Source organism: Salvelinus namaycush, chromosome 7 (genome assembly GCF_016432855.1).
Source record: "Salvelinus namaycush isolate Seneca chromosome 7, SaNama_1.0, whole genome shotgun sequence".
Taxonomy (NCBI): Eukaryota; Metazoa; Chordata; class Actinopteri; order Salmoniformes; family Salmonidae; genus Salvelinus; species Salvelinus namaycush.
The window spans coordinates 5,688,191-5,716,134 of NC_052313.1; the positions used below are offsets into that span (position 1 = coordinate 5,688,191).

A 27,944-nucleotide genomic window follows, 5' to 3' on the forward strand; every position below is an offset into this window, starting at 1 on the left:
CCTACACCCGTTGTATTAGGTAAGGTCTACCTACACCCGTTGTATTAGGTAAGGTCTACCTACACCCGTTGTATTAGGTAAGGTCTACCTACACCCGTTGTATTAGGTAAGGTCTACCTACACCCGTTGTATTAGGTAAGGTCTACCTACACCCGTTGTATTAGGTAAGGTCTACCTACACCCGTTGTATTAGGTAAGGTCTACCTACACCCGTTGTATTAGGTAAGGTCTACCTACACCCGTTGTATTAGGTAAGATCTACCTAAACCCGTTGTATAAGGTAAGGTCTACCTACACCCGTTGTATTAGGTAAGGTCTACCTACACCCGTTGTATTAGGTAAGGTCTACCTACACCCGTTGTATTCGGCGCATGTGACTAACAAAGTTTGATTTGATCACTGTTACGATGACACCACTGATTGGAAGCTGTTTGATAAGAGACAAACCGTTCTGTAGCCTATTAGGGTGTTTCTTCTCTTCTACTGGCTTTAATAACAGCTGTGGCCTGACACCTGACATTTTAACCTGTAGCTAATGGGGCTACCGTCTCCCTCCCCTGAATCATTCCACTCCTCCAAGCCTGGCTACACCTCAGATGCAACAAGAGGACTGTTAGAGCTGCCGCTTTCAATGAGCGGGACACTAATCTGAATGCTTATAAGAAATCCTGCTATGCCCGCCGATGAACCATCAAACAGGTAAAGTGTGAATACAGGACTAAGATCGAATCTTACTACACCGCTCTGATGCTCATCGGATGTGGCAGGGCTTGCAAACTGTAATGTATCACAAAGGGAAACCCAGCCGCAAGCTGTTCAGTGACGCGAGCCTACCAGGCGAGCTAAATGCGGGCTTCGAGGCTAGCAACACTGAACTATGCATGAGAGCACCAGCTGTTCTGGACGACTGTGTGATTTCTCACCTGGACAAAAGTAACACCTACGTGAGAATGCTTTTCATTGACTACAGCTCAGCGTTCAACACCAAAGTGCTCTCCAAGCTCATCACTAAGCTAAGGACCTTGGGATCTCCCTCTGCAACTGGATCCTGGACTTCCTGACGGGCCGCCCTCAGGTGCTATGGGTAGGCAACAACACATTCGTCACGCTGACCCTCAACACGGGGCCCCTGCATTGTTGGGAAAGTCCCACAGGTAAGCATTTCACTGTTAGTCTACACCTGCTGTTTTCCAAGCATGTGGCAAATAACATTTGATTTGAAGCAGGTACTGTACAGGCAATTATAGAATATTCAGATTCACACATGCTTACACATACCCATATATGCATGTGCACACACACAGGTGTGCACGCACGCACGCACACACAGCCCTCTGCCATAATGACAAAACATTACAGAGCACAAAAATGACTCAATGAGTCCTCTATCTGAGTCAATGAGAGATGAACTCAAAACATCCTCTGAGTCAATGACAGATAAACTCAATACATCCTCTATCCGAGTCAATGAGACATGAACTCAATACATCCTCTATCTGAGTCAATGAGAAGTGAACTCAATACATCCTCTATCTGAGTCAATGAGACGTGAACTCAATACATCCTCTATCTGAGTCAATGAGAAGTGAACTCAATACATCCTCTGAGTCAATGAGAAGTGAACTCAATACATCCTCTATCTGAGTCAATGAGAAGTGAACTCAATACATCCTCTATCTGAGTCAATGAGACATGAACTCAATACATCCTCTATCTGAGTCAATGAGAAGTGAGCTCAATACATCCTCTATCTGAGTCAATGAGAAGTGAACTCAATACATCCTATGAGTCAATGAGAAGTGAACTCAATACATCCTCTATCTGAGTCAATGAGAAGTGAACTCAATACATCCTGAGTCAATGAGAAGTGAACTCAATACATCCTCTATCTGAGTCAATGAGAAGTGAACTCAATAAATCCTTTATCTGAGTCAATGAGAAGTGAACTCAATACATCCTCTATCTGAGTCAATGAGAGGAACTCAATACATCCTCTATCTGAGTCAATGAGAAGTGAACTCAATACATCCTCTATCTGAGTCAATGAGAAGTGAACTCAATACATCCTCTATCTGAGTCAATGAGAAGTGAACTCAATACATCCTCTATCTGAGTCAATGAGAGGTGAACTCAATACATCCTCTATCTGAGTCAATGAGAAGTGAACTCAATACACCCTCTGAGTCAATGAGAAGTGAACTCAATACATCCTCTGAGTCAATGAGAAGTGAACTCAATACATCCTCTGAGTCAATGAGAAGTGAACTCAATACATCCTCTATCTGAGTCAATGAGAAGTGAACTCAATACATCCTCTCTGAGTCAATGAGAAGTGAACTCAATACATCCTCTATCTGAGTCAATGAGAAGTGAACTCAATACATCCTCTATCTGAGTCAATGAGACATGAAGTCCATGTCCTAAACTAGAGTATATTTACTAATGCCAAGACAACAATAACATGGCCTGTATTGCATCATTGACAGCTGATCCACAGGTCCAGACAGACAACAGAATGACTTCAGCACAACACCATGGCAACCATCACACTCTGAATGACTGACAGGTAACCTACAGGTGTGAGGTAGGTACCCCCTTACCAGTGGTGGAGTGGAGGCTCTCCAGGCTCCAATAATGGGAGAGGACCCCTCTGAGAGTACCTCCTAGGCTCCCCATTCCTCCTCCTCCTCCTGCTCCCCATTTTTCCCCCATCCCTCCTCCTCTTCCACCTCCCTCGGTGGGGGTACCGCTGTCCGAGTCCGAACCAGGAGATCCAGGGGAGAGACCAGAGCTGGTGCTGCCACTGCTGCCACAGCTGTCCCCGGGCAGGGGCACGGGCTCCTCAAAGCCCTGCTGGGTTCGCATCAGAACAGAAGGGCCCCCGATAACAGAGCCTGGTAGTGGTCGTGGTCAAGGTAGGTGTTTCCCCCAGTCAGAGGAAGGTCAATCTGGGTAAGTAGATGGGTAAGAATGCTGTAGCCTCTACCTGGACAGCTCCAGCTCCAGCTCTGTGTGTCAGTAAGCTCCAGTCAGTCAGTGAGTGCTTTCTGTCTCGGCTGTTGCTTTGCTCCTCTCTCTGGCTCTGCTCTGCACTCACTGGCTGCTGCGCCTCATCTCTCTCTCTCTCTCTCTCTCTCTCTCTCTCTCTCCCTCTCTCGCTTGCCCTCCCTCACTCTCCCGCTCTCCCTTGCACTCTCTCCCTTCCTCGCTACCACACACACACACACACACCCCCCAGTGGGGCTCCACTAGGTGGGTTCTGTGACTCTGCAGAGTGACTTGCCTGGCTGCAGCTGATGGCTGATCTCTCTGTAATATCTTGGTGCAGTGCTATTATGGTGGGACTGAAAATATCCCCGTCTAACCCCTCCTCCCCTCCGTCTCCCCGGTCCTGTCTACCCCCTGCCCTCTCCCATCCTCTGCTGTTTCTAAAGCATTGCTGTTGTTATATGGTGTGTGTGTGTGTGTGTGTGAGTGCACATGCATGTGTGTATTGTCAATAGAAAGTCAGGCTGTTGAAACCTGGCAGTCATGGCTAAAGCTCCCAATGCATTTGAACCTGTCAGGGAGGAGAGGATCATCGGCTTAAACAGTTACAAGCATTCCTACTAATGCCTTGAGAAAGAGAGAGAGAGAGATGGAATGAGAGAGGAAGGGAGGGAGGGGGGGTAGAGAGGGAATGAGGGATGGAGGGAGAGAGGGAGAGAGGTAGAGAGGGATGGAGGGAGAGAGAGAGGGATGGAGGGAGAGAGAGAGGGATGGAGGGCGAGAGAGAGGGATGGAGGGAGAGAGGGATGGAGGGAGAGAGGGATGGAGGGAGAGAGGGATGGAGGGAGAGAGGGATGGAGGGAGAGAGGGATGGAGGGAGAGAGGGATGGAAGGATGGAAGGATGGAAGGAAAGAGGGAGCGAGGGAGAGAGGGAATGAGGGATGGAAGGAAAGAGGGAGAGAGGTAGAGAGGGAATGAGGGATGGAAGGAAAGAGGGAGAGAGGTAGAGAGGGAATGAGGGATGAGGGAGAGAGGGAGAGAGGCAAGGAGGGAGGTAGAGAGGAAGATTGAGAAAGAGAGGAAATGAAATAGAGAGGGGGGGGGGGGGGGGCTTACCTGATCCACTGCTCTATATTACTGTAAACATTATAAACTCCATGTACTCCTACTGAGATATACTCTATCTGTACAATCCAACAGCTCTGACATGACTTTGCAAAGATATACACAAAACATGTAACCAGAAGAAGAGTGTTATTTCAGTCTATGCTCTCTAGGCCCTAAATACACTACAGCAGTGGCAGATGGTGTCGTTTAAGATGAGGGAGGACCTTTAAAAATATAAATATGAGCATGTCCTTATTTCTATTACAGCATATTGGATGACTGTCATTCATATTCCATTCACCCAGTTCAATGTAACATCGATAGGTTTAGGCTACTACATGATACTCTAATTTTCCCCTGTACCCATCATGAGGTTGCTACAACCTAGCGTATGAATGAAAGTTTACAACGTAGGTGCACACAGGTCGAGAGAAAAATTTGAGGTGACAGACAAAGTCACGTTCAATACCACCGCTTGCACACTCTTGCCTCCATCTAGGTGATCTAGGGTGTAATCATTAGTCCAACAGTTGCAAACGAGAGTTTCTATTGGACAATATCAGGTATGTTTATCCCCGTTTCATTCCGTTTGCTTCCGTAAGGAAACTGTTTTTTCAACAGAATCCGCGGAATGAATGTACAACTGATCACTCGTAAACACAGTTCACTTTCATAGTAGCCACGTTGTACACCTTCTCGCATTTATGCGCTCTCCTCCTCTCACCTTTTCACTTCGCTTGTTGTTAAGATATTTTATCAAGGTTTAAGATAAATGATTAAATAATTCTACCCAGAAACTTGACCATTAGGATTAGAGGTTATGTAGCATGTACATGGGAAGAGAGGAAGGTATGTGTGTGCCTAAAGAAAACAAAGTGGATCATTAACCTATGTTTGAACCGACCCAGCTATAACTCTGTGGAGATAAAATAAGACAGCGAGAGCCCCTCCAGGTTTTCCGTATCTGGGGGGGACTGGAACTGTCAGCTGAGTGGTTAGGAACTGTGGCAGACAACTTGTGACCACTGTGAAACTGATAAGAGGGATGGAAGTCTCCCCACCCAGGGAGGGGAGAAACCTTGGGCTTGTAGTAGATTGTATAACAGGGATGGAAGTCTCCCCACCCAGGGAGGGGAGAGACCTTGGGCTGGTAGTAGATTGTATAACAGGTGGCGGACAATGTATGAGAAGAAGACTTGTGAACTATGTTGCCATTGTATCTGAGAGGAGGAGGGACGTTTATGACGAAATGTGAGGTATATAAACCAATGTACCGGAAATGATAAACAGAGCTCTCGAGAATAAAGCTATTGATTAATTTGGAGACTGGTCTTTGTCTATTTTATGCAAATAAGAACCTTACAAATTCTTAGAAGCGGACAGAGTGTTTGCTTTGTTATAATTGAATTGGTTAACGAACACATAGGAATAAAATTCCTCTATCACTTGTGGACTTCAATGCACAACACATCAGCTGTATGTGACCGGGCAAAAAAAAACTTTCCAAACCAAACCATATCATAACCGCTACACACAGCCTACAGTGTAAAGTAACATCATAGTCAACACAGCTAATATAACTAATGCATTAGTAAATCCGCTACAATCATGCAGTAACATTAGTGTACAGTCAGTAAGCAGTTTAGCACTTACACCAGCGGGCAATAAATTAGTAAAAACAAAAACTTACCTTGACTTGGAAGAGTTCCAGTGTTGTGTTGGATAGTCATAGCCAGCTAGCTAACATAGCATCCCTCTTGCTTCTCCTTCATTTGGACTATTGTCTTTCTCCATCTATGAGTCAACTACTCACCACATTTTATACACTGCAGTGCTAGCTAGCTGTAGCTTATGCTTTCAGTACTAGATAATTATCTGATCCTTTGATTGGGTGGACAACATGTCAGTTCTTGCTACAAGAGTTCTGATAGGTTGGAAGATGTCCTCTGGAAGTTGTCATAATTACTGTCTAAGTCTATGGAAGGGGGTGAGAACCATGAGCCTCCTAGGTTTTGTATTGAAGTCAATGTGCCCAGAGGAGGACGGAAACTATCTGTCCTCCGGCTACACCATGGTGCTACCCTACAGAGTGCCGTTGAGGCTACTGTAGACCTTCATTGCAAAACAGTGTGTTTTAATAAATTATTTGGTGACATTAATACATTTATAGCATACTTTTATCTAAATAAGATAACTTATTAAATGTTTTACTTTAAAAAATGAAATTCACTGAGGAGGATGGTCCTCCCCTTCCTCCTCTGAGGAGCCTTCACTGTACTACAGTCATGTCTGCTTATCCATATCCCATATTAATAACCCATATTCATATCCTATATTCATATCCCATACCCAAGTTAGATCAACACATGAAGATATATCGCTGTCTGGCTGGCTACAATACATGTACAAAATAATTCAAACTTAAATAAATGTTTTGTTTTCACTCATGAGGGAGAAGGTTCCAGATTTCTCCATAAAGGACATATTCACTCAGAGCACAGGGAACAAGACGAGGGAGAAGATTCCAGATTTCTCCATTAAGGACATATTCACTCAGAACACACGGAAGTAGACATGAGGGAGAAGGTTCCGGATTTCTTCAAAAAGGACATATTCACTCAGAACACACGGAAGTAGACATGAGGGAGAAGGTTCCAGACATTTCCACTACACCAGGGGTATTCAACTTGGGATCCGCAGAGGTACTGCAGGGGGTTCACGGATAAAAAATGTGAATATCGCTAGCAACAACATTTTAAAACCTCTTAAGCTGATAGTCACCAAAATCGGGCACTAGAATTACTTAAAAAAAATATGTATATGTTTACATTATAAGTCAGAAGAGAGCCATCCAGACCTTCCTAGGACCATGTAAAGGTCCTCTGTCGAATAACCTTGTATTTGCCTCCCTCTGGTGGTCGGCTGCATCATTACATCCATTTATATCACCAAACCGAAACAGTGTAAAACGGCTGTCAGCTCAACTGGTTTTAATTAAATGTTGAATTGCATACCTACAGTAGAAACAGTAGTATATTCTTCCTAACGATGTCAACTTTATTTCTGAACTTCTAATATTGAGCAACTTACACTCCTTGGAGCTAATTACACTCACTGGAGTATCTGTATTAAAAAAGCACCCATGAGTATATAATCATTTGGGGTTTATGTCTATCCTGTTTCACACAAGTGTGTAATGGAAATATGTGTCCTGCTTATCTCAACTTTCCCTGAGACACTTGCAGAGAATGGGGTCATGGCCAGGGTCACCATTATACAGCGCCCCTGAATCAATTAGGATTAAGGGCCTTTCTCAAGGGCACAGCGACAGATTTTTCACCTTGTCGGCTCCGGAATTCGAAATAGCAACCTTTCAGTTGTGGCATGTGACGTCGGCTGCTTTTTTGGACTTGGACATACATTTTTGCCAACACATTACTAACCTTTGTTCAGCTAACTAAACAGCTGCTATTAGCAAACGTGTTTGGAGTAGGGCAACAATCGTATAAATAATCGCCATAATCATCTTAATACATTCATTTAAGAAGAAGGCGGATTCAACTTTATATTCACCCAGATATAGTTTACACTATCAGTTTTCATTTTTTCATGAAGTGGGTAAAGTTAGTAATCATTTTACGAGCAGAATGGTACGGTTGGGAGGAGAAACTTAATTTCTAAAAGTTCGAAAATGGTCAAAACCATTTATTTTTGAGAGAGGTGTGTTGTATTCATTATGTATGTCCTTCGAAAAGCATTATGATGCATTACAAGTTCAAAACATTTTTCAACAGAAATTACAATTATGACAATAACTGTGGCCATCTGCATGACAATTAATCGTTACCTAAAATTCCATAATCGACACAGCCCTAGTTGGTCTTACATTTCTAGCGAATAGGCTATGTTATATAATGTGGGGAGGTCAAAATAATGAAAAACTATCAAATCTATACATTTTTAAATGTTGGTTACTTATTCTTGCCATTATCATTCACCTGATGATAAGACAAGAACTGTGGGAAAGAGAGAGACAGAGAGAGAGACAAGAGAGAGAAAAGAGAGAGAGACAGAGAGAGAAAAGAGAGAAAAGAGCGAGAAAAGAGCGAGAAAAGAGAGAGAGACAGAGACAGAGAAAAGAGAGAGAAAAGAGAGAGAGAAAAGAGAGAGAAAAGAGAGAAAAGAGAGAGAGACAGAGAAAAGAGAAAAGAGAGAAAAGAGAGAGACAGAGAGAGAGAAAAGAGAGAAGAGAGAGAGAGAGAGAAAAGGGAGAGAGAGAAAGAGAGACACCCTACACACACTGATAGACAAACATGTCCACCAAAATAACACCAACATTTACGCTTGCTTTAACAACTTCCAAAAAGCATTTGATTCTATTTGGCATACAGGACTGTTCTACAAAGTTATTGAAAGCGGCGTAGGGGGTAATACATATGACATCATTCATTCAATGTATACTGGCAATACGTGCAGCATCAAAATTGGCAAGAAAATAACAGAACCATAAACCAGGGCGGGGCCTTCGCCAGGGTTGCAATCTGAGCCCTGCACTCTTCAATATTTACATCAACGAATTGCCCACTATTATAGAAAAATCATCAGCCCCTGGTGTTAGCCTCCACAATTCAGAGGTTGAATGCCTACTTTTGGCAGATGACCTGTGCCTGCTGTCACCCGCAGCACATGGCCTACAGTAGAGCCTGGACCTGCTAGAGCAGTACTGCCAGACCTGGGCACTGGCAGTAAACCCCAAAAATACTAAAATAAGGATTTTCCAGAGAAGATCCAGATCTTAGACCAAAGTTCTCAATTGGTACAACATATATATAGAGTACTGCACACACTACACTTACTTAGGTTTAAATATATAGAGTACTGCACACTACAATTAATTAGGTTAAAAATAAGCTGAACTGGACACCTAAATGAGGCAGTTAATGAACTGCGAGAGAAAGCAGACAGGGCATTCTACGCCCTTAAAAAACAAATTCAAAATTAGGCTAAAACTAATTTAATGTGTCATTGAACCAATTGCACTTTATGGCAGTGAGGTGTGGGGTCCACTTGCAAAACAAGATTTCACCCAATTTGACAAACACCCCATTGAAACCCTGCATGCAGAGTTCTGTAAGATTATCTTACACATCCAGAGTAAAACTACAAAAAATGCATGCAGGGCAGAATTAGGCCAATATCTACTAATAATAAAAACTCAAACAAGAGCAATTATGTTGAGGAAGCATTTAAAATAGTGATCCTCTCACATAATTACCAAGCCCTGCAATGCCAAGAGCTGAGCAAAGAAAAGAGTCCCCTCATCCAGCTTGTCCTGAGTTCACAAACCTGTTCTACTAACACACTGAAGCCTCAGGACCAGAACATCCAATCAATCAAAATAAACCAAATTACAACACAGTCAAAACAAAACTACATTGCTTATTGGGAAACACAAGCACAAAGCAACATGCAGTGCTATCTGGCCCTAAATCGACAATACACCGTGGCTAACTATTTGAGCATGGTTACTGATCAAAACCTTAGAAAAACCTTGACAAAGTACAGGTTCAGTGAGAACCTGCAGCCTCTGTCTCATAGGACACAGAGAGACATGGTGGTTCTGCTGTCTCATAGGACACAGAGATACATGGTGGTTCTACTGTCTCATAGGACACAGAGAGACATGGTGGTTCTACTGTCTCATAGGACACAGAGAGACATGGTGGTTCTACTGTCTCATAGGACACAGAGATACATGGTGGTTCTACTGTCTCATAGGACACAGAGAGACATGGTGGTTCTGCTGTCTCATAGGACACAGAGATACATGGTGGTTCTGCTGTCTCATAGGACACAGAGATACATGGTGGTTCTACTGTCTCATAGGACACAGAGAGACATGGTGGTTCTACTGTCTCATAGGACACAGAGAGACATGGTGGTTCTACTGTCTCATAGGACACAGAGATACATGGTGGTTCTACTGTCTCATAGGACACAGAGAGACATGGTGGTTCTGCTGTCTCATAGGACACAGAGATACATGGTGGTTCTGCTGTCTCATAGGACACAGAGATACATGGTGGTTCTGCTGTCTCATAGGACACAGAGAGACATGGTGGTTCTGCTGTCTCATAGGACACAGAGATACATGGTGGTTCTGCTGTCTCATAGGACACAGAGATACATGGTGGTTCTGCTGTCTCATAGGACACAGAGAGACATGGTGGTTCTGCTGTCTCATAGGACACAGAGATACATGGTGGTTCTACTGTCTCATAGGACACAGAGAGACATGGTGGTTCTGCTGTCTCATAGGACACAGAGATACATGGTGGTTCTGCTGTCTCATAGGACACAGAGAGACATGGTGGTTCTGCTGTCTCATAGGACACAGAGAGACATGGTGGTTCTGCTGTCTCATAGGACACAGAGAGACATGGTGGTTCTACTGTCTCATAGGACACAGAGATACATGGTGGTTCTGCTGTCTCATAGGACACAGAGAGACATGGTGGTTCTGCTGTCTCATAGGACACAGAGAGACATGGTGGTTCTGCTGTCTCATAGGACACAGAGAGACATGGTGGTTCTGCTGTCTCATAGGACACAGAGAGACATGGTGGTTCTGCTGTCTCATAGGACACAGAGAGACATGGTGGTTCTTCTGTCTCATAGGACACAGAGATACATGGTGGTTCTGCTGTCTCATAGGACACAGAGATACATGGTGGTTCTGCTGTCTCATAGGACACAGAGATACATGGTGGTTCTGCTGTCTCATAGGACACAGAGAGACATGGTGGTTCTGCTGTCTCATAGGACACAGAGAGACATGGTGGTTCTGCTGTCTCATAGGACACAGAGAGACATGGTGGTTCTACTGTCTCATAGGACACAGAGATACATGGTGGTTCTGCTGTCTCATAGGACACAGAGAGACATGGTGGTTCTACTGTCTCATAGGACACAGAGAGACATGGTGGTTCTGCTGTCTCATAGGACACAGAGATACATGGTGGTTCTGCTGTCTCATAGGACACAGAGAGACATGGTGGTTCTACTGTCTCATAGGACACAGAGAGACATGGTGGTTCTACTGTCTCATAGGACACAGAGAGACATGGTGGTTCTGCTGTCTCATAGGACACAGAGAGACATGGTGGTTCTGCTGTCTCATAGGACACAGAGAGACATGGTGGTTCTGCTGTCTCATAGGACACAGAGAGACATGGTGGTTCTGCTGTCTCATAGGACACAGAGATACATGGTGGTTCTGCTGTCTCATAGGACACAGAGAGACATGGTGGTTCTACTGTCTCATAGGACACAGAGATACATGGTGGTTCTACTGTCTCATAGGACACAGAGAGACATGGTGGTTCTGCTGTCTCATAGGACACAGAGAGACATGGTGGTTCTGCTGTCTCATAGGACACAGAGAGACATGGTGGTTCTACTGTCTCATAGGACACAGAGAGACATGGTGGTTCTACTGTCTCATAGGACACAGAGATACATGGTGGTTCTGCTGTCTCATAGGACACAGAGATACATGGTGGTTCTGCTGTCTCATAGGACACAGAGAGACATGGTGGTTCTACTGTCTCATAGGACACAGAGAGACATGGTGGTTCTACTGTCTCATAGGACACAGAGAGACATGGTGGTTCTACTGTCTCATAGGACACAGAGATACATGGTGGTTCTGCTGTCTCATAGGACACAGAGATACATGGTGGTTCTACTGTCTCATAGGACACAGAGAGACATGGTGGTTCTACTGTCTCATAGGACACAGAGAGACATGGTGGTTCTACTGTCTCATAGGACACAGAGAGACATGGTGGTTCTGCTGTCTCATAGGACACAGAGATACATGGTGGTTCTGCTGTCTCATAGGACACAGAGAGACATGGTGGTTCTGCTGTCTCATAGGACACAGAGATACATGGTGGTTCTACTGTCTCATAGGACACAGAGAGACATGGTGGTTCTGCTGTCTCATAGGACACAGAGAGACATGGTGGTTCTGCTGTCTCATAGGACACAGAGAGACATGGTGGTTCTACTGTCTCATAGGACACAGAGAGACATGGTGGTTCTGCTGTCTCATAGGACACAGAGATACATGGTGGTTCTGCTGTCTCATAGGACACAGAGATACATGGTGGTTCTGCTGTCTCATAGGACACAGAGAGACATGGTGGTTCTACTGTCTCATAGGACACAGAGATACATGGTGGTTCTGCTGTCTCATAGGACACAGAGAGACATGGTGGTTCTACTGTCTCATAGGACACAGAGAGACATGGTGGTTCTACTGTCTCATAGGACACAGAGATACATGGTGGTTCTGCTGTCTCATAGGACACAGAGAGACATGGTGGTTCTGCTGTCTCATAGGACACCGAGAGACATGGTGGTTCTGCTGTCTCATAGGACACCGAGAGACATGGTGGTTCTGCTGTCTCATAGGACACAGAGATACATGGTGGTTCTGCTGTCTCATAGGACACCGAGAGACATGGTGGTTCTGCTGTCTCGTTTGAAAACATCCTTTCATGGGATATGATGAATACAGATGAGTATGGTGTTGGAAGGTGAAAAGTGGCTTAGCTCACTGCATGGTGTATACCACAGAAATACAACTACCACATCATCAACCTACTGACTTTCAATAGGGATGCCCATTCTAGTCATTCTATTTCTATGGTGCACAGCCCTTTAGCCAGTCAGCTAAAGAGGTTGACACTACACTTGTCTTTTGATTGGCCTTTCAATTCAATTAACTAAAATGAATCAAATTACACGGAAGGCATCTGGTGCAAGAACACTGACCTCACTTTGAGTGGCATGCAATCTGCTGCCTCTGCGTGTGTGTGTGTGTGTGTGTGTGTGTGTGCGCGCCCACCCAATGACTTCAGCACAACCTAATGTCCACCCACTCAGCAGTATGATAGGTTACCCTGGAGACCCTCTCACAGTCAGAGCAATAGAAAAAGGAGTCGAGCACCTATCGCTCGCTTTTATCAAAATGGTCCTGAAAGAAAGCCAAAACTGTAGATAATGAATAAATGATATTTTCCTAAACAATTCTCTCCTACCATATTCCATCTCCTACAGGCTTCTCAGACGAAGAGCAGAGTCAGACAGACAATCTGACACACACACACAGAGACACACAACAAACACCCTCCAGGAGAACTCTGTGTTCTCCCACTGAAGTGACGGCTGGATTTTGAACAGGACTACTAAAAAAAAAAAAAAATCCACAAAATTCAAAAGACGATCCATCTGGAGATACCAGCATATCTTCCAGAGACTAAAGGTCATTGACCTGGATTTAAAACTGATGATGTTTTAGAGTACTGTGGCTCTCCTCCACAGTCTGTTAATGTGAACAGCACAATGCCTTTCCAAGCTCCAATAAACTGTGGGACCACTGATGTGCAGAGGATGTGAATCCCCCTGCTGGTGACAGGCAGTACTACAACAACACTATGTCCATGCCAAAACAGTAATAATTGTAATTGGCTCAGAGTAGTGTTACACCTAGCTTCAGAATAAAGTCGTTGTTTCACAACAGATGTTGCTGCAGTGCGTGGCATGATGCCCGCAGGCTAATCCAGGATTTGGTGAGGACATGATTTTAAACACGGAACTAAATTATAAATACAGTAAGTCCCTCAAACAGAATTACATCCAGGGAATGGATTTGGAGTCTGAGACAGGGGTTGGGGGCCAGGGGTGGGGGGGCCAGGGATGGGGAACAGGGGACCTATAATCTAGTGAATAGGTGGTCATCATGAAGAAAGACATTGTAGAGTATTGGAACCAACCTTGGCATAGCGAGAGAGGAGGAGGCGGTAGGAGCTACTCTCAGGGTTAGGAGGAGGAGGTGGGAGCTACTCTCAGGGTTAGGAGGTAGGAGCTACTCTCAGGGTTAGGAGGTAGGAGCTACTCTCAGGGTTAGGAGGTAGGAGCTACTCTCAGGGTTAGGAGGTAGGAGCTACTCTCAGGGTTAGGAGGTAGGAGCTACTCTCAGGGTTAGGAGGTAGGAGCTACTCTCAGGGTTAGGAGGTAGGAGCTACTCTCAGGGTTAGGAGGTAGGAGCTACTCTCAGGGTTAGGAGGAGGAGCTACTCTCAGGGTTAGGAGGAGGAGCTACTCTCAGGGTTAGGAGGAGGAGGAGGTAGGATATACTCTCAGGGTTAGGAGGAGGAGGAGGTAGGAGATACTCTCAGGGTTAGGAGGAGGTAGGAGCTACTCTCAGAGTAAGGAAGAAGAGGAGGAGGAGGAGATACTCTTAGGGTTAGGAGCAGGAGGAGGTAGGAGATACTCCCAGGGTTAGGAGGAGGAGGAGGAGGGAGGAGCTACTCTCAGGGTTAGGAGGAGGAGGAGGGAGGAGCTACTCTCAGGGTTAGGAGGAGGAGGAGGGAGGAGCTACTCTCAGGGTTAGGAGGAGGGAGGAGCTACTCACAGGGGTAGGAGGAGGAGGAGGTAGGAGCTACTCACAGGGGTAGGAGATGCGTCGTCGCCAGCCCAGACAGTCCAGACCGATGGGGGTGCTCTGGGAGAAGCAGTGGGTCTTCAGGAGCATCCCAGAGAATGCCTCCATGGTCGACAGGGACACTGGAGCATGCGACTGTGGGGAAGAGGCAAAATCAAAGCTGGGGATCCAACAAGGCCTACATACCTAGAAGTCTATAGTTAGTATAATGCTCACTTTAAATGTTAAGACCCTGCCTTTTCTTAGTTTAAATCCTGAATATACGTGTACTATATCATGTGATAGCGCAACAGAAATAATGTTTTTTTCCTGAACAGATTGAGCTGAAGGTGCATGCATGTTAACAGTAGGAGCCGAGAGAGAGACTGGTACGGAAAGAGGAGCGAGCGAGAAAGACATCCACAAAAGATGAAATGGAAGGGGGGGGGGGGGGGGGGGGGGGGTTAACAAAGGAAAGATGTCAAGACTCAGTCGAAGACAGCTGACGAAGGATAGAAGAGACGGAGGAGGGAATCATCCTCATGACAATACGTAGATGAAGGAGGAGGAGGGAACCATCCTCGAGACAGTACGTAGATGAAGAGGAGGAAGGAGGAGGAAGAGGAGGAGGAGAGAGACAAAATCCATCTCCCTAGGCTGTAAGTTGTTTTGCACGGGTAAGCATGGAGGAGTCCTACTTTGTCGAGCTCTTCAGGACAGTGTGTGTTGAGTTGTCCCAGGCTTCCCCTCATCACTCGGGCCAGCTTCCGCTTCCGTCTCGTTTCCTCTTCGATCCACAGGTCATCTGAGCAGCAGCGGTGGCGTCTCGGATCCCTGTCCGGCCTGTGGCCTAGTGGTGGTCTGAGGGCTAAGGCAGTAGTGTCCGGTCCAGACCCAGGAGTCTTCAGCTCTGCTAGCCTCTTCCCTCCTCCCCCTGCCTGGCTGCTGGGTCTACATCCATCCTGACTGGTCTTTGGGTGAATAGTCAACTGGTTAAATGAGACTGTCAATGTCACTTTCACTACAAACTATAGTGCACATGGGGGACAAGGGTGGGGAGTTGATCACTATGCTGGAACAGTTGTTATGGAGTGTTGATCACTATGATGGAACAGTTGTTATGGAGTGTTGATCACTATGATGGAACAGTTGTTATGGAGTGTTGATCACTATGATGGAACAGTTGTTATGGAGTGTTGATCACTATGATGGAACAGTTGTTATGGAGTGTTGATCACTATGATGGAACAGTTGTTACGGAGTGTTGATCACTATGATGGAACAGTTGTTACGGAGTGTTGATCACTATGATGGAACAGTTGTTACGGAGTGTTGATCACTATGATGGAACAGGTGTTACGGAGTGTTGATCACTATGATGGAACAGTTGTTACGGAGTGTTGATCACTATGATGGAACAGGTGTTACGGAGTGTTGATCACTATGATGGAACAGGTGTTACGGAGTGTTGATCACTATGATGGAACAGTTGTTATGGAGTGTTGATCACTATGATGGAACAGTTGTTACGGAGTGTTGATCACTATGATGGAACAGTTGTTATGGAGTGTTGATCACTATGATGGAACAGGTGTTATGGAGTGTTGATCACTATGATGGAACAGTTGTTATGGAGTGTTGATCACTATGATGGAACAGTTGTTATGGAGTGTTGATCACTATGATGGAACAGTTGTTATGGAGTGTTGATCACTATGATGGAACAGTTGTTATGGAGTGTTGATCACTATGATGGAACAGTTGTTATGGAGTGTTGATCACTATGATGGAACAGTTGTTATGGAGTGTTGATCACTATGATGGAACAGTTGTTATGGAGTGTTGATCACTATGATGGAACAGTTGTTATGGAGTGTTGATCACTATGATGGAACAGTTGTTATGGAGTGTTGATCACTATGATGGAACAGTTGTTATGGAGTGTTGATCACTATGATGGAACAGTTGTTATGGAGTGTTGATCACTATGATGGAACAGTTGTTATGGAGTGTTGATCACTATGATGGAACAGTTGTTATGGAGTGTTGATCACTATGATGGAACAGTTGTTATGGAGTGTTGATCACTATGATGGAACAGTTGTTATGGAGTGTTGATCACTATGATGGAACAGTTGTTATGGGGTGTTGATCACTATGATGGAACAGTTGTTATGGAGTGTTGATCACTATGATGGAACAGGTGTTATGGAGTGTTGATCACTATGATGGAACAGTTGTTATGGAGTGTTGATCACTATGATGGAACAGTTGTTATGGAGTGTTGATCACTATGATGGAACAGTTGTTATGGAGTGTTGATCACTATGATGGAACAGGTGTTATGGAGTGTTGATCACTATGATGGAACAGTTGTTATGGAGTGTTGATCACTATGATGGAACAGTTGTTATGGGGTGTTGATCACTATGATGGAACAGTTGTTATGGAGTGTTGATCACTATGATGGAACAGTTGTTATGGAGTGTTGATCACTATGATGGAACAGTTGTTATGGAGTGTTGATCACTATGATGGAACAGTTGTTATGGAGTGTTGATCACTATGATGGAACAGTTGTTATGGAGTGTTGATCACTATGATGGAACAGTTGTTATGGAGTGTTGATCACTATGATGGAACAGTTGTTATGGAGTGTTGATCACTATGATGGAACAGGTGAATGAAATTGTCTTGATTGGTGTAAATGATGCACGTGACAGGTAAGGTAGTTCCCACTGACTATTTCCTGTGCTCATAAACACTGAGCTATCTCACATGACTTTATAATGATTTAGTTTAGCCTCTATGTCCCTGCCTGCTTGGTCATGGTTAGAAGGGATGGTTTAGTTTAGCCTGTGTTCCTGCCTGCTTGGTCATGGTTAGAAGGGATGGTTTAGTTTAGCCTGTGTTCCTGCCTGCTTGGTCATGGTTAGAAGGGATGGTTTAGTTTAGCCTCTGTGTCCCTGCCTGCTTGGTCATGGTTAGAAGGGATGGTTTAGTTTAGCCTGTGTTCCTGCCTGCTTGGTCATGGTTAGAAGGGATGGTTTAGTTTAGCCTCTATGTCCCTGCCTGCTTGGTCATGGTTAGAAGGGATGGTTTAGTTTAGCCTGTGTTCCTGCCTGCTTGGTCATGGTTAGAAGGGATGGTTTAGTTTAGCCTGTGTTCCTGCCTGCTTGGTCATGGTTAGAAGGGATGGTTTAGTTTAGCCTCTGTGTCCCGGCCTGCTTGGTCATGGTTAGAAGGGATGCAGCTAATGTCAAAGTGAAGTCAAAAATTAAATGTTTGAATAATGTTTGCCTTTTGGCTAACCCTTTTCCTAACCTTAACCTAATTATCCTAACCTCATGCTATTCTTCATATTTTGACATGAGAATGAGAGAATATTTAGCCGTTTTAAAGATAATACTTTAGACTGTTTATATTTGTCCTGCTACACACAACAGTATAATGGAATTTTTTTTCACATCACAACTTCCCCTGAAACACTCACAGGGAGTGGGTCACCACTGTACAGAACCCCTGAAACACCCACAGGAAGTGGGTCACCACTGTACAGAACCAATGAAACACCCACAGGAAGTGGGTCACCACTGTACAGAACCCCTGAAACCCCGACAGGGAGTGGGTCACCACTGTACAGAACCCCTGGAACCCCCACAGGGAGTGGGTCACCACTGTACAGAACCCCTGAAACACTCACAGGGAGTGGGTCACCACTGTACAGAACCCCTTCCCCTGAAACACCCACAGGGAGTGGGTCACCACTGTACAGAACCCCTGGAACACTCACAGTGAGTGGGTCACCACTGTACAGAACCCCTGAAACACTCACAGGGAGTGGGTCACCACTGTACAGAACCCCTGAAACACTTACAGTTAAGTGCATTGCTCAAACACACAGTGACAGATTTTTCCCCCCACCTTGTTGGCTACGGTATTCGAACCAGCAACCTTTCGGTTACTGGCCCACCACCCTAACGTCAAGGCTACCTGCTACCCTAAACCCCCCCCCATGACATCAAACAGCCAATGTTTCTCTCTGCCCCATGGCAAAATGTGTAGAATTGAAGGAAACTAGCATTAAAACAGGAACATTTTCTCCCAGCCTCATGACAAAATGTGTAGAATAACATTATGCCATTTTTTCCCCTCTCTCTGCCCCATGTCAAAATGTGTTGAAATACAGCAAGTTAGCTGTTTGGGGGAGCCCCCTGGAGGTAGGAGGCCCGGGGCCCCAAATGCAGTAGTCCGGCCCTGGCTGCTTCCCATCTAGACAAAACATGCCTGGATCCCTGTTGGGTGCTTCCTGCAAACTCCACTAGGGGGGGGGCTTGAACACACAGTCCCCCTCCCAGCTGCCTGCTGTGTACGGCTGGGCTGGCTGAGCTGTTTCAGGGCTGGCAGGCGGGACGTGAGACGACTAATTCACAGAATGGAAATGTACCATGCCACGCCAGTGACAGCAGAGCACAGTGGAGGAAAGTAAGAGATCACTATTGGTTCCTCCTACTTCATCATCTCTCTTTCAGAAGAGGAGAGAACAGAGGGAGGAAAGGAGATGAAGGGCTTATTCTGCATTTAATCTTAAACAAGCACGCGCACACACACACACACACACTCCTGACTGTAGAAAGAGATGAAGTGCCCAAAGCTGTTATTTAAATTGAGCCCGAGGCTGATGTAAAAGCGCTGCTTCCGTTCTTCTCCTCGCCCCAACCTGGGCTTAAACCAGATACCCTCTGAACACATCGACAATTGCCTCCCACGAAGCATTGTTACCCATCGTTTCACACAAGCTGGAGCCCAAGGGAAACAGCTAGTTTAAAGTCTCAGAGCAAGTGATGTCACCTATTGAAATGTCACTAGCACGCACCGCTAACTAGCTAGCCATTTCACACCAGTTACACTGAGGCGGAACAGGGCCAGTGAAAGACAGTCAACACTTTATCCCATAGTGCACCCTGCCTGGCCTTCCCTCATCCTCTTGATGGAGCAGGGGTTAACATGGCTACTGTATCATGATGTTAAACTGACAGTCAAGACATTCCATCATGATGTTAAACTGACAGTCAGGTCATTCTATCATGATGTTAAACTGACAGTCAGGTCATTCCATCATGATGTTAAACTGACAGTCAGGTCATTCTATCATAATGTTAAACTGACAGTCAGGACATTCCATCATGATGTTAAACTGACAGTCAGGTCATTCTATCATGATGTTAAACTGACAGTCAGGTCATTCTATCATGATGTTAAACTGACAGTCAGGACATTCCATCATGATGTTAAACTGACAGTCAGGTCATTCTATCATAATGTTAAACTGAGAGTCAGGACATTCCATCATGATGTTAAACTGACAGTCAGGTCATTCTATCATGATGTTAACCTGACAGTCAGGACATTCTATCATGATGTTAAACTGACAGTCAGGTCATTCTATCATGATGTTAAACTGACAGTCGGGACATTCTAGCATGATGTTAAACTGACAGTCAGGTCATCACCCTCATAGATATCATCCTGACCAACTTCCCTCTAAATACACCTCTGCTATCTTCAACCAAGATCTCTGCCTCATTGCCTGCGTCCATAATGGGTCCGCTGTCAAACGACCACCCCTAATCACTGTTAAACGCTCCCTAAAACACTTCAGCGAGCAGGTCTTTCTAATCGACCTGGCCCGGGTATCCTGGAAGGATATTGACCTCATCCCGTCAGTAGAGGATGCCTGGTTATTCTTTAAAAGTGCTTTCCTCACCATCTTAAATAAGCATGCCCCATTCAAAAAACTAAGAACAGATATAGCCCTTGGTTCACTCCAGACTTGACTGCCCTTGACCAGCACAAAAACATCCTGTGGCGTACTGCATTAGCATCGAATAGCCCTCGCGATATGCAACTTTTCAGGGAAGTTAGGAACCAATATACACAGGCAGTTAGGAAAGCAAAGGCTAGCTTTTTCAAATAGAAGTTTGCATCCTGTAGCACTAATTCCAAAAAGTTTTGGGACACTGTAAAGTCCATGGAGAATAAGAGCACCTCCTCCCAGCGGCCCACTGCACTGAGGCTAGGAAACACTGTCACCACCGATAAATCTACGATATCAAGAATTTCAATAAGCATTTTTCTACAGCTGGCCATGTTTTCCACCTGGCTACCCCAACCCCGGCCAAAAGCTCTGCACCTCCCGCAGCAACCTGCAGCAACTTAGTCCAAGCCTCCCCTGGTTCACCAACTACTTCTCAGATAGAGTTCAGTGTGTCAAATCGGAGGGCCTGTTGTCCGACCTCTTGCAGTCTCTATGGGGGTACCATAGGGTTCAATTCTCGGGCCGACTCTTTTCTCTGTATATATCAATGATGTCGCTCTTGCTGCTGGTGATTCTCTGATCCACCTCTAAGCAGACGACACCATTCTGTATACATCTGGCCCTTCTTTGGACACAAATACCTAGGTGTCTGGTTAGACTGTAAACTCTCCTTCCAGACTCACATTAAGCATCTCCAAACCAAAATTAAATCTAAAACCGTCTTCCTATTTCGCAACAAAGCCTCCTTCACTCATGCTGCCAAACATACCCTCGTAAAACTGACTATCCTACCAATCCTTGACTTCGGCGATGTCATTTACAAAATAGCCTCCAACACTCTACTCAGCAAATTGGATGAAGACTATCACAGTGCCATCCGTTTTGTCACCAAAGCCCCACATACTACTCACCACTGCGACCTGTATGCTCTCGTTGGCTGGCCCTCGCTACATATTCATCGCAAAACCCACTGGCTCCAGGTCATCTATAAGTCTTTGCTAGGTAAAGCCCCGCCTTATCTCAGCTCACTGGTCACCATAGCAACACTTCCTTTGGCCGCCTTTCCTTCCAGTTCTCTGCTGCCTTTGACTGGAACGAAGTGCAAAAATCACTGAAGCTGGAGGCTTATTTCTCCCTCACTAACTTTAAGCACCAGCTGTCAGAGCAGCTTACCGATCACTGCACCTGTACACAGCCCATCTGTAAATAGCCCATCTGTAAATAGCACACCCAACTACCTCATCCCCATGTTGTTTTTTTTGTTTTTTTGCTCCTTTGCAACCCAGTATCTCTACTTGCACATCATCATCATCTGCACATCTATCACTCCAGTGTTAATGCTAAATTGTAATTATTTCGCCACCATGTCCTATTTATTGCCTTACCTCCCTAATCTTACTACATTTGCACACCCTGTACATAGATTTATCTATTGTGTTACTGACTGTACGTTTGTTTATCCCATGTGTAACTCTGTGTTGTTGTTTTTGTCGCACTGCTTTGCTTTATCTTGACCAGGTCGCAGTTGTAAATGAGAACTTGTTCTCAACTGGCCTACCTGGTAAATAAAGATGAAATATATATATTTTTTAATTATGTTAAACTAACAGTCAGGTCCATTCTATCATGATGGGGACAAAACGTTGGAAGAGCAGATGACAGAGGAGACTTTTCTTGTAAACAACATATTCCTGTCAATCAAAAATGTTCCCTGAGGGAGTTTGATAGTATAGTAAGGATGTCTAGCTGTAAAGGGAATAAATCATTTATTTTTCTTTAATAGATTACATGTTTTGGGCTGTTTAACTAGTATAATGTCTGCATTCTTCATTATTATATCATTTATTATCGTTATTATCCGTTATTTCAGTTATATCAGTTATTATCTGTTATATTAGTTACATTAGTTATTATCGTTTTTTAAATATTTTTTATTATTTTATTTATTTATTCTCCCCAATTTCATGGTATCCAATTGGTAGTAGTTACAGTCTTGTCTCATCGCTGCAACTCCCGTACGGACTCGGGAGAGGCGAAGGTCGAGAGCCATGCATCCTCTGAAACACAACCCAACCTAGCCGCACTGCTTCTTGACACAACGCACATCCAACCCGGAAGCCAGCCGCACCAATGTGTCGGAGGAAACACCGTACACCTGGTCAGCGTGCACTGCGCCCGGCCCGACACCGGAGTCGCTAGTGCGCGATGAGACAAGGATATCCCTGCCGGCCAAACCCTCCCTAACCCGGACAACGCTAGGCCAATTGTGCATCGCCCCAGGGACCTCCCGGTCGCGGCCGGCTGCGACAGAGCCTGGGCTCGAACCCAGAATCTCTGGTGGCGCAGTGGTCTAAGGCACTGCATCACAGTGCTAGCTGTGCCACCAGAGCTTCTGGTTTCGAGCCCAGGCTCTGTCGCAGCCGGCCGCGACCCGGGAGGCCCTTATATTGGTTATTATCAGTTATTTCAGTAATATCAGTTATATCAATCAAATGTACTTATAAAGCCCTTCTTACATCAGCTGATGTCACAAAGTCTGCCCCTGATGCCTTGAGATGGATGAAATCATACCTTGAAGGCAGAACTCAGTGTGTCAGTGTGAGCAATGAGCTGTCGCCTACTCTTAGCTATGATGTGGGCGTGCCCCAAGGGTCAATACTGGGGCCCCTCCTGTTCAGCCTGTACATTAATGATCTGCCTTCTGTCTGTACTGGGTCTGAAGTTCAAATGTATGCAGATAATAGTGATATATGTGCATGCAAAGAGCAAACAACAAGCTGCACAAGAACTCACTACTGTAATGGTCCAGGTTACAAAGTGGCTCAGTGAATTCGTGTTTGCATCTCAAATGTGAAAAAAACTGTTTGCATGTTCTTCACAAAGAGGGCAACAGATGCTCCTGAGCCAGATGTCTATGTGGCAGGGGAGAAGCTCCAGGTTGTATCTGATTTTAAGTACCTTGACATCATACCTGATTCCAACCTCTCTTTTAAAAAGCATGTGAAAAAGGTAGTTCAAATAACCAAATTCAACCAAGCTAATTTCCGATTTATACGAAATTGTTTGACTACAGAGGTAGCAAAACTGTACTTCAAATCTATGATACTCCCGGACTTAACATACTGCTTGACTAGTTGGGCCCAAGCTTGCTGTACAACATTACAACCTATTCAGTCTGTCTACAAACAGGCTCTCAAAGTGCTTGATAGGAAGCCCAATAGCCATCATCACTGTTACATCCTCAGAAAGCATGAGCTCCTGAGTTGGGAAAATCTTGTGCAATACACCGACGCATGTCTTGTATTCAAGATCCTAAATGGCCTGGCTCCCCCTCCACTCAGTACTTTTGTTCAACAGAAAACCCAAACATATGGCAGCAGATCCACAAGGTCTGCCATGAGAGGTGACTGTATAGTTCCCTTAAGGATAAGCACCTTTAGTAAATCCGCTTTCTCTGTGAGAGCTTCCCATGTCTGGAATACACTGCCATCAGACACACATAACTGCACCACCTATCACACTTTCACAAAATGCATGAAGACATGGCTAAAGGTCCATCAGATTTGTGATCAAAATCCCTAGCTGTGTATTGCCGCTTTCCATGTTGTCTGTAGCTTGTGAGGTGTGGAAACACTTTGTTGCTTTTATGAATTTTGTCTTGCTGCTTTTTGTTCTATGTTGCTCTGTCTGTATGCTATGTCTTGCTTGTCCTATGTTGCTCTGCGTGTGCTCAGTGCTCAATGATTGTCTATATTGTAATTGTTTTTAATAACCTGCCCAGGGACTGCGGTTGAAAATTAGCCGGCTGGCTAAAACCGGCACTTTTACTGAAACGTTGATTAATGTGCACTGTCCCTGTAAAAATAAAATAAACTGAAAGTGGTGTACAGAAACCCAGCCTAAAACCCCAAACAGCAAGCAATGCAGGTGTAGAAGCACGGTGGCTAGGAAAAACTCTCCAGAAAGGCCAAAATCTAGGAAGAAACCTAGAGAGGAAACAGGCTATGAGGGGTGGCCAGTCCTCTTCTGGCTGTGCCGGGTGGAGATTATAACAGAACATGGCCAAGATGTTCAAATGTTCATAGATGACCAGCAGGGTCAAATAATAATAATCACAGTGGTTGTAGAGGGTGCAACAGGTCAGCACCTCAGGAGTCAATGTCAGTTGGCTTTTCATAGCCGATCATTCAATTCAGAGTATCTCTACCAGTTATTTCAGTTAATATCAGTTAAATTAGTTATTATCAGTTATATTAGGTATTTCAGTTGCATCAGTTATTTCAGTAATATCAGTTAATATTGGTTATTATCGGTTATACCAGTTATTTTCAGTTATCAGTTATCAGTAGTTATTATGCATTATTTCAGTTATTTTCAGTTATTATCGGTGATCAGTTATTTCAGTCGTACGAGTTATTATCAGTTATATAAGTTTTAATTTATTTCCGTTATTTCACTTAATATCAGTTATTTCGGCAGTATCAATAATATCAGTTATCGGTTATAAAACTGAAATAACTGATAACTAATAAAACTGATAATAACCGATACAACTGAAATAACTGATATAACTGACATATCAGTTATTAGCAGGTATATCAGTTATTATTGGCTAATATAGGTTATTCCCGTTATTTCCATTATTTCTGGCTGTATCGTTATACCCGTTATTAGCAGTTATATTAGTTATTTCAGTTATATGGGTTATTAGTTATTTCAGTTATTATCAGTTATTTCAGTTGTTCTAAGTTATTATTGGTTATTTCAGTTGTTTCAATATTTTCAGTTATTTTCAGTTATTATTAGTTATGATCAGTTATTGTCAGTTATTTCAGTTACACACAAAGCCATCCCTGCCTGCCATGGAGAATCAGCTTAACAAAACACATGCAATCCGTCAGACAAATGATAACAATGAGCATTATAGCTTTGTTATCATATAGCTGTGCCTTACCTCAAACTGTTTGAAGAACATAGGTGTAAGCAGACTGTCCACTTCGCTGTCCTCCAATGGACTGAGGGAGGAGGAGTCTAACGGCCCCGCTCGGGGCTTCAGGGTCTTGGGCTTCTCTGGCGGGTCAGACAGTCCCTCAACACTGGCTGACTGGCCCATGAGGAGCAGATACAGGACTGAGGCCCGGGCAGAGGCAGTGGGGGGGTAGCAGATAGCCCTGTGCTGGGCAGCAGATCTGGGGCTGTGGGGCTTGGGGCTCATGGGTCTCACTGGGGTGTCTGGTGTAGCTACCATGCTACACGCTGTGCTCTCATAGCCTCCCCCTGGGGACCAGGACAGCTGATTGGCTAATGCAGCCAGGGGGGCGGGGCTCATGGGCGCCAGGGGGCTGGATTCATTTGCGGGCGGAGCCTCAGAGTCTTGCGAGTAAGGCGGTCCTGAGTCTGAGAAGTTGATTGACAGGTCGTTGGGCGTGACCTTCCCTTTCCTCCTTTCGCCATCCAACTTGCAGCCCTGTGGCGTGTCGGCCCCGGCCCTGCTTTGACTGTCCTGCAGACCCCTCTTGGTGAGGGGGTCGGTGAGATTCAGAGCCCTGAGAGAGGAGGGGGACCCAGGGACACTGAGCACTGAGCCTGAGGCCGAGCAGGATGCGTATTCACTGTGGATCTGTCTGGGCGTCCTCAAACCCCCACCGTCCTCTCCCTCGACCCCATCCCCGACCGGGACAGACAGGGTCCTCCTCACCAGCTCAGCCTCTTTGGTCCTCAGCCTCCTCCAGGACTGTTTGGCTCGCCCCACCTTCCCTTCACTCCCTGTCTCAACGCTCCCCTGCTCCTCCTCGTTCTCCTTATCCATGGAGCGAGACTCAAACAGGCTGGACAGGGACTTTTGGGCCTGGGCGAAGCGCATGCGAAGGTTGAGGCTGTCTGAGCTCTTGCTCCTCTTGTAGCCGTGAAGGCCCTCGGGGGCCCCAGTCTGGTTGTGTCTGAGACCTCCGGGCTGGGAGGTCAGAGGGGTGTCTGGGCTGCTGGACCCCTCCCTGAAGAGCAGGTGGACGTGGTTGGTGCGAGGCGTGGAGGGGAAGAAGCTGTAGTCCTCCTCCTCTGTCTCGTAGCAACCCACCGGACCGGAGGAGAAGGCCTGCTGGACCGTCAAAAAGACACTGTCGTCGTCTGAGGTGTCTTCCCCCTGTCCCCTATGTCCTCCCCCCAGCTCCCTGCCCAGGTCGGGTGAGTCCCGGGGCGAGCTGTCCACCTTGGTGTTCTTCAGACTGTTCTTCTTCCTGAAGGAAGGCATCTTGGCGAAGACAGAGAACTTGGAGCTCCCCGCCCGGCCTCCTTTAGACTTGCTCTTCATGGGTTTGTGGAGGTTGGCGTTCCCCCCTGAGACAGGCAGGATGGACTCTTCCATCTCCTCACTGTTAGTGCTGGTGGTGTCAAAATCGTAGGACACAGAGGTGGGGGTGGGACTGGAGCATCTCTCGCTGCCCGAGGTGTCCCTCTCGTGTGGTAAGGTCATGACCCTGGGGTCATCGGGGTCAAAGGTCGACAAGACCAGCTGGTGCTCTGAAGACTCGATACTGGACAAGTCCTCAGGACGACACGACAACGGGCTGAAAGTGGGCACATAGGATATGATGATGTCACCAGACAGAAGAACAGTGCCTCTGTCCTCCTCAGTGGGCCTTATCCTAACAATCTTTCTCCACTCCTCATCTTCCTCCTCATCTCCCGTCTCATCTTCCACTGTAGCAGAGTTGTCCAGGGAGTGGTCGGGATCAGCCTCTAGGATTGTTTCCAGGCTAGTAAGGGAGAGCAGGTTGAGACTGACGCCGGGATAGGGGTACCTCACGATCCTCACCCCACGATCCTGCTGCAGGACGGCAGGGTGAGAGCTGGTCTGGAGGTAGGATCTGTATGAGCTGTCCTCCTCAGTAAACAAACTGTCCTCTAATCCTAAAGCCTCAGGTGAGTTGCTACACTCCTGTCTGTCTCTGTCCCAGGAAGGCTTGGGGGATTGGTGGGGAATGGGCTGCTGGCCCTTCTCCTTCTCCGCACTGTCCAATAGCAGGCTTCTGGTCTCCAGGTAGGAAGATAAGGGTTCAGAGAGGCCTGTTGGACTGTTTGCAGCACAATTAGCCTCCCTACAGTCTGTAGTGTCTGTATGGTTAGAGATGTCTCCCCTACAGTCTGTAGTGTCTGTATGGTTAGAGATGTCTCCTCTCCAGTCTGTATGGTTAGAGATGTCTCCCCTACAGTCTGTATGGTTAGAGATGTCTCCCCTACAGTCTGTAGTGTCTGTATGGTTAGAGATGTCTCCCCTACAGTCTGTAGTGTCTGTATGGTTAGAGATGTCTCCTCTCCAGTCTGTATGGTTAGAGATGTCTCCCCTACAGTCTGTATGGTTAGAGATGTCTCCCCTACAGTCTGTAGTGTCTGTATGGTTAGAGATGTCTCCCCTACAGTCTGTAGTGTCTGTATGGTTAGAGATGTCTCTCCTCCAGTCTGTATGGTTAGAGATGTCTCCTCTCCAGTCTGTATGGTTAGAGATGTCTCCCCTACAGTATGTATGGTTAGAGATGTCTC

The 27,944-nt window shown here is 45.6% G+C and overlaps 1 protein-coding gene across 1 annotated transcript in view; it reads right to left on the reverse strand.

Moving 5' to 3' along the window:
- Nucleotides 1-27,852, reverse strand: part of LOC120050918 (rho guanine nucleotide exchange factor 4-like) — a 101,933-nt gene extending 74,081 nt beyond the window's left edge. The window contains exons 1-3 of the mRNA XM_038997445.1: nucleotides 25,360-27,852; nucleotides 15,286-15,558; nucleotides 14,614-14,743 (exon numbers count right to left, since the gene is read on the reverse strand). Coding sequence (XP_038853373.1) covers nucleotides 14,614-14,743; nucleotides 15,286-15,558; nucleotides 25,360-26,877 — 1,921 coding nt within the window. The 5' untranslated portion in view covers nucleotides 26,878-27,852. The remainder of the gene's footprint in view (nucleotides 1-14,613; nucleotides 14,744-15,285; nucleotides 15,559-25,359) is intronic.
- Between the last annotated feature and the right edge of the window lie 92 nt (nucleotides 27,853-27,944).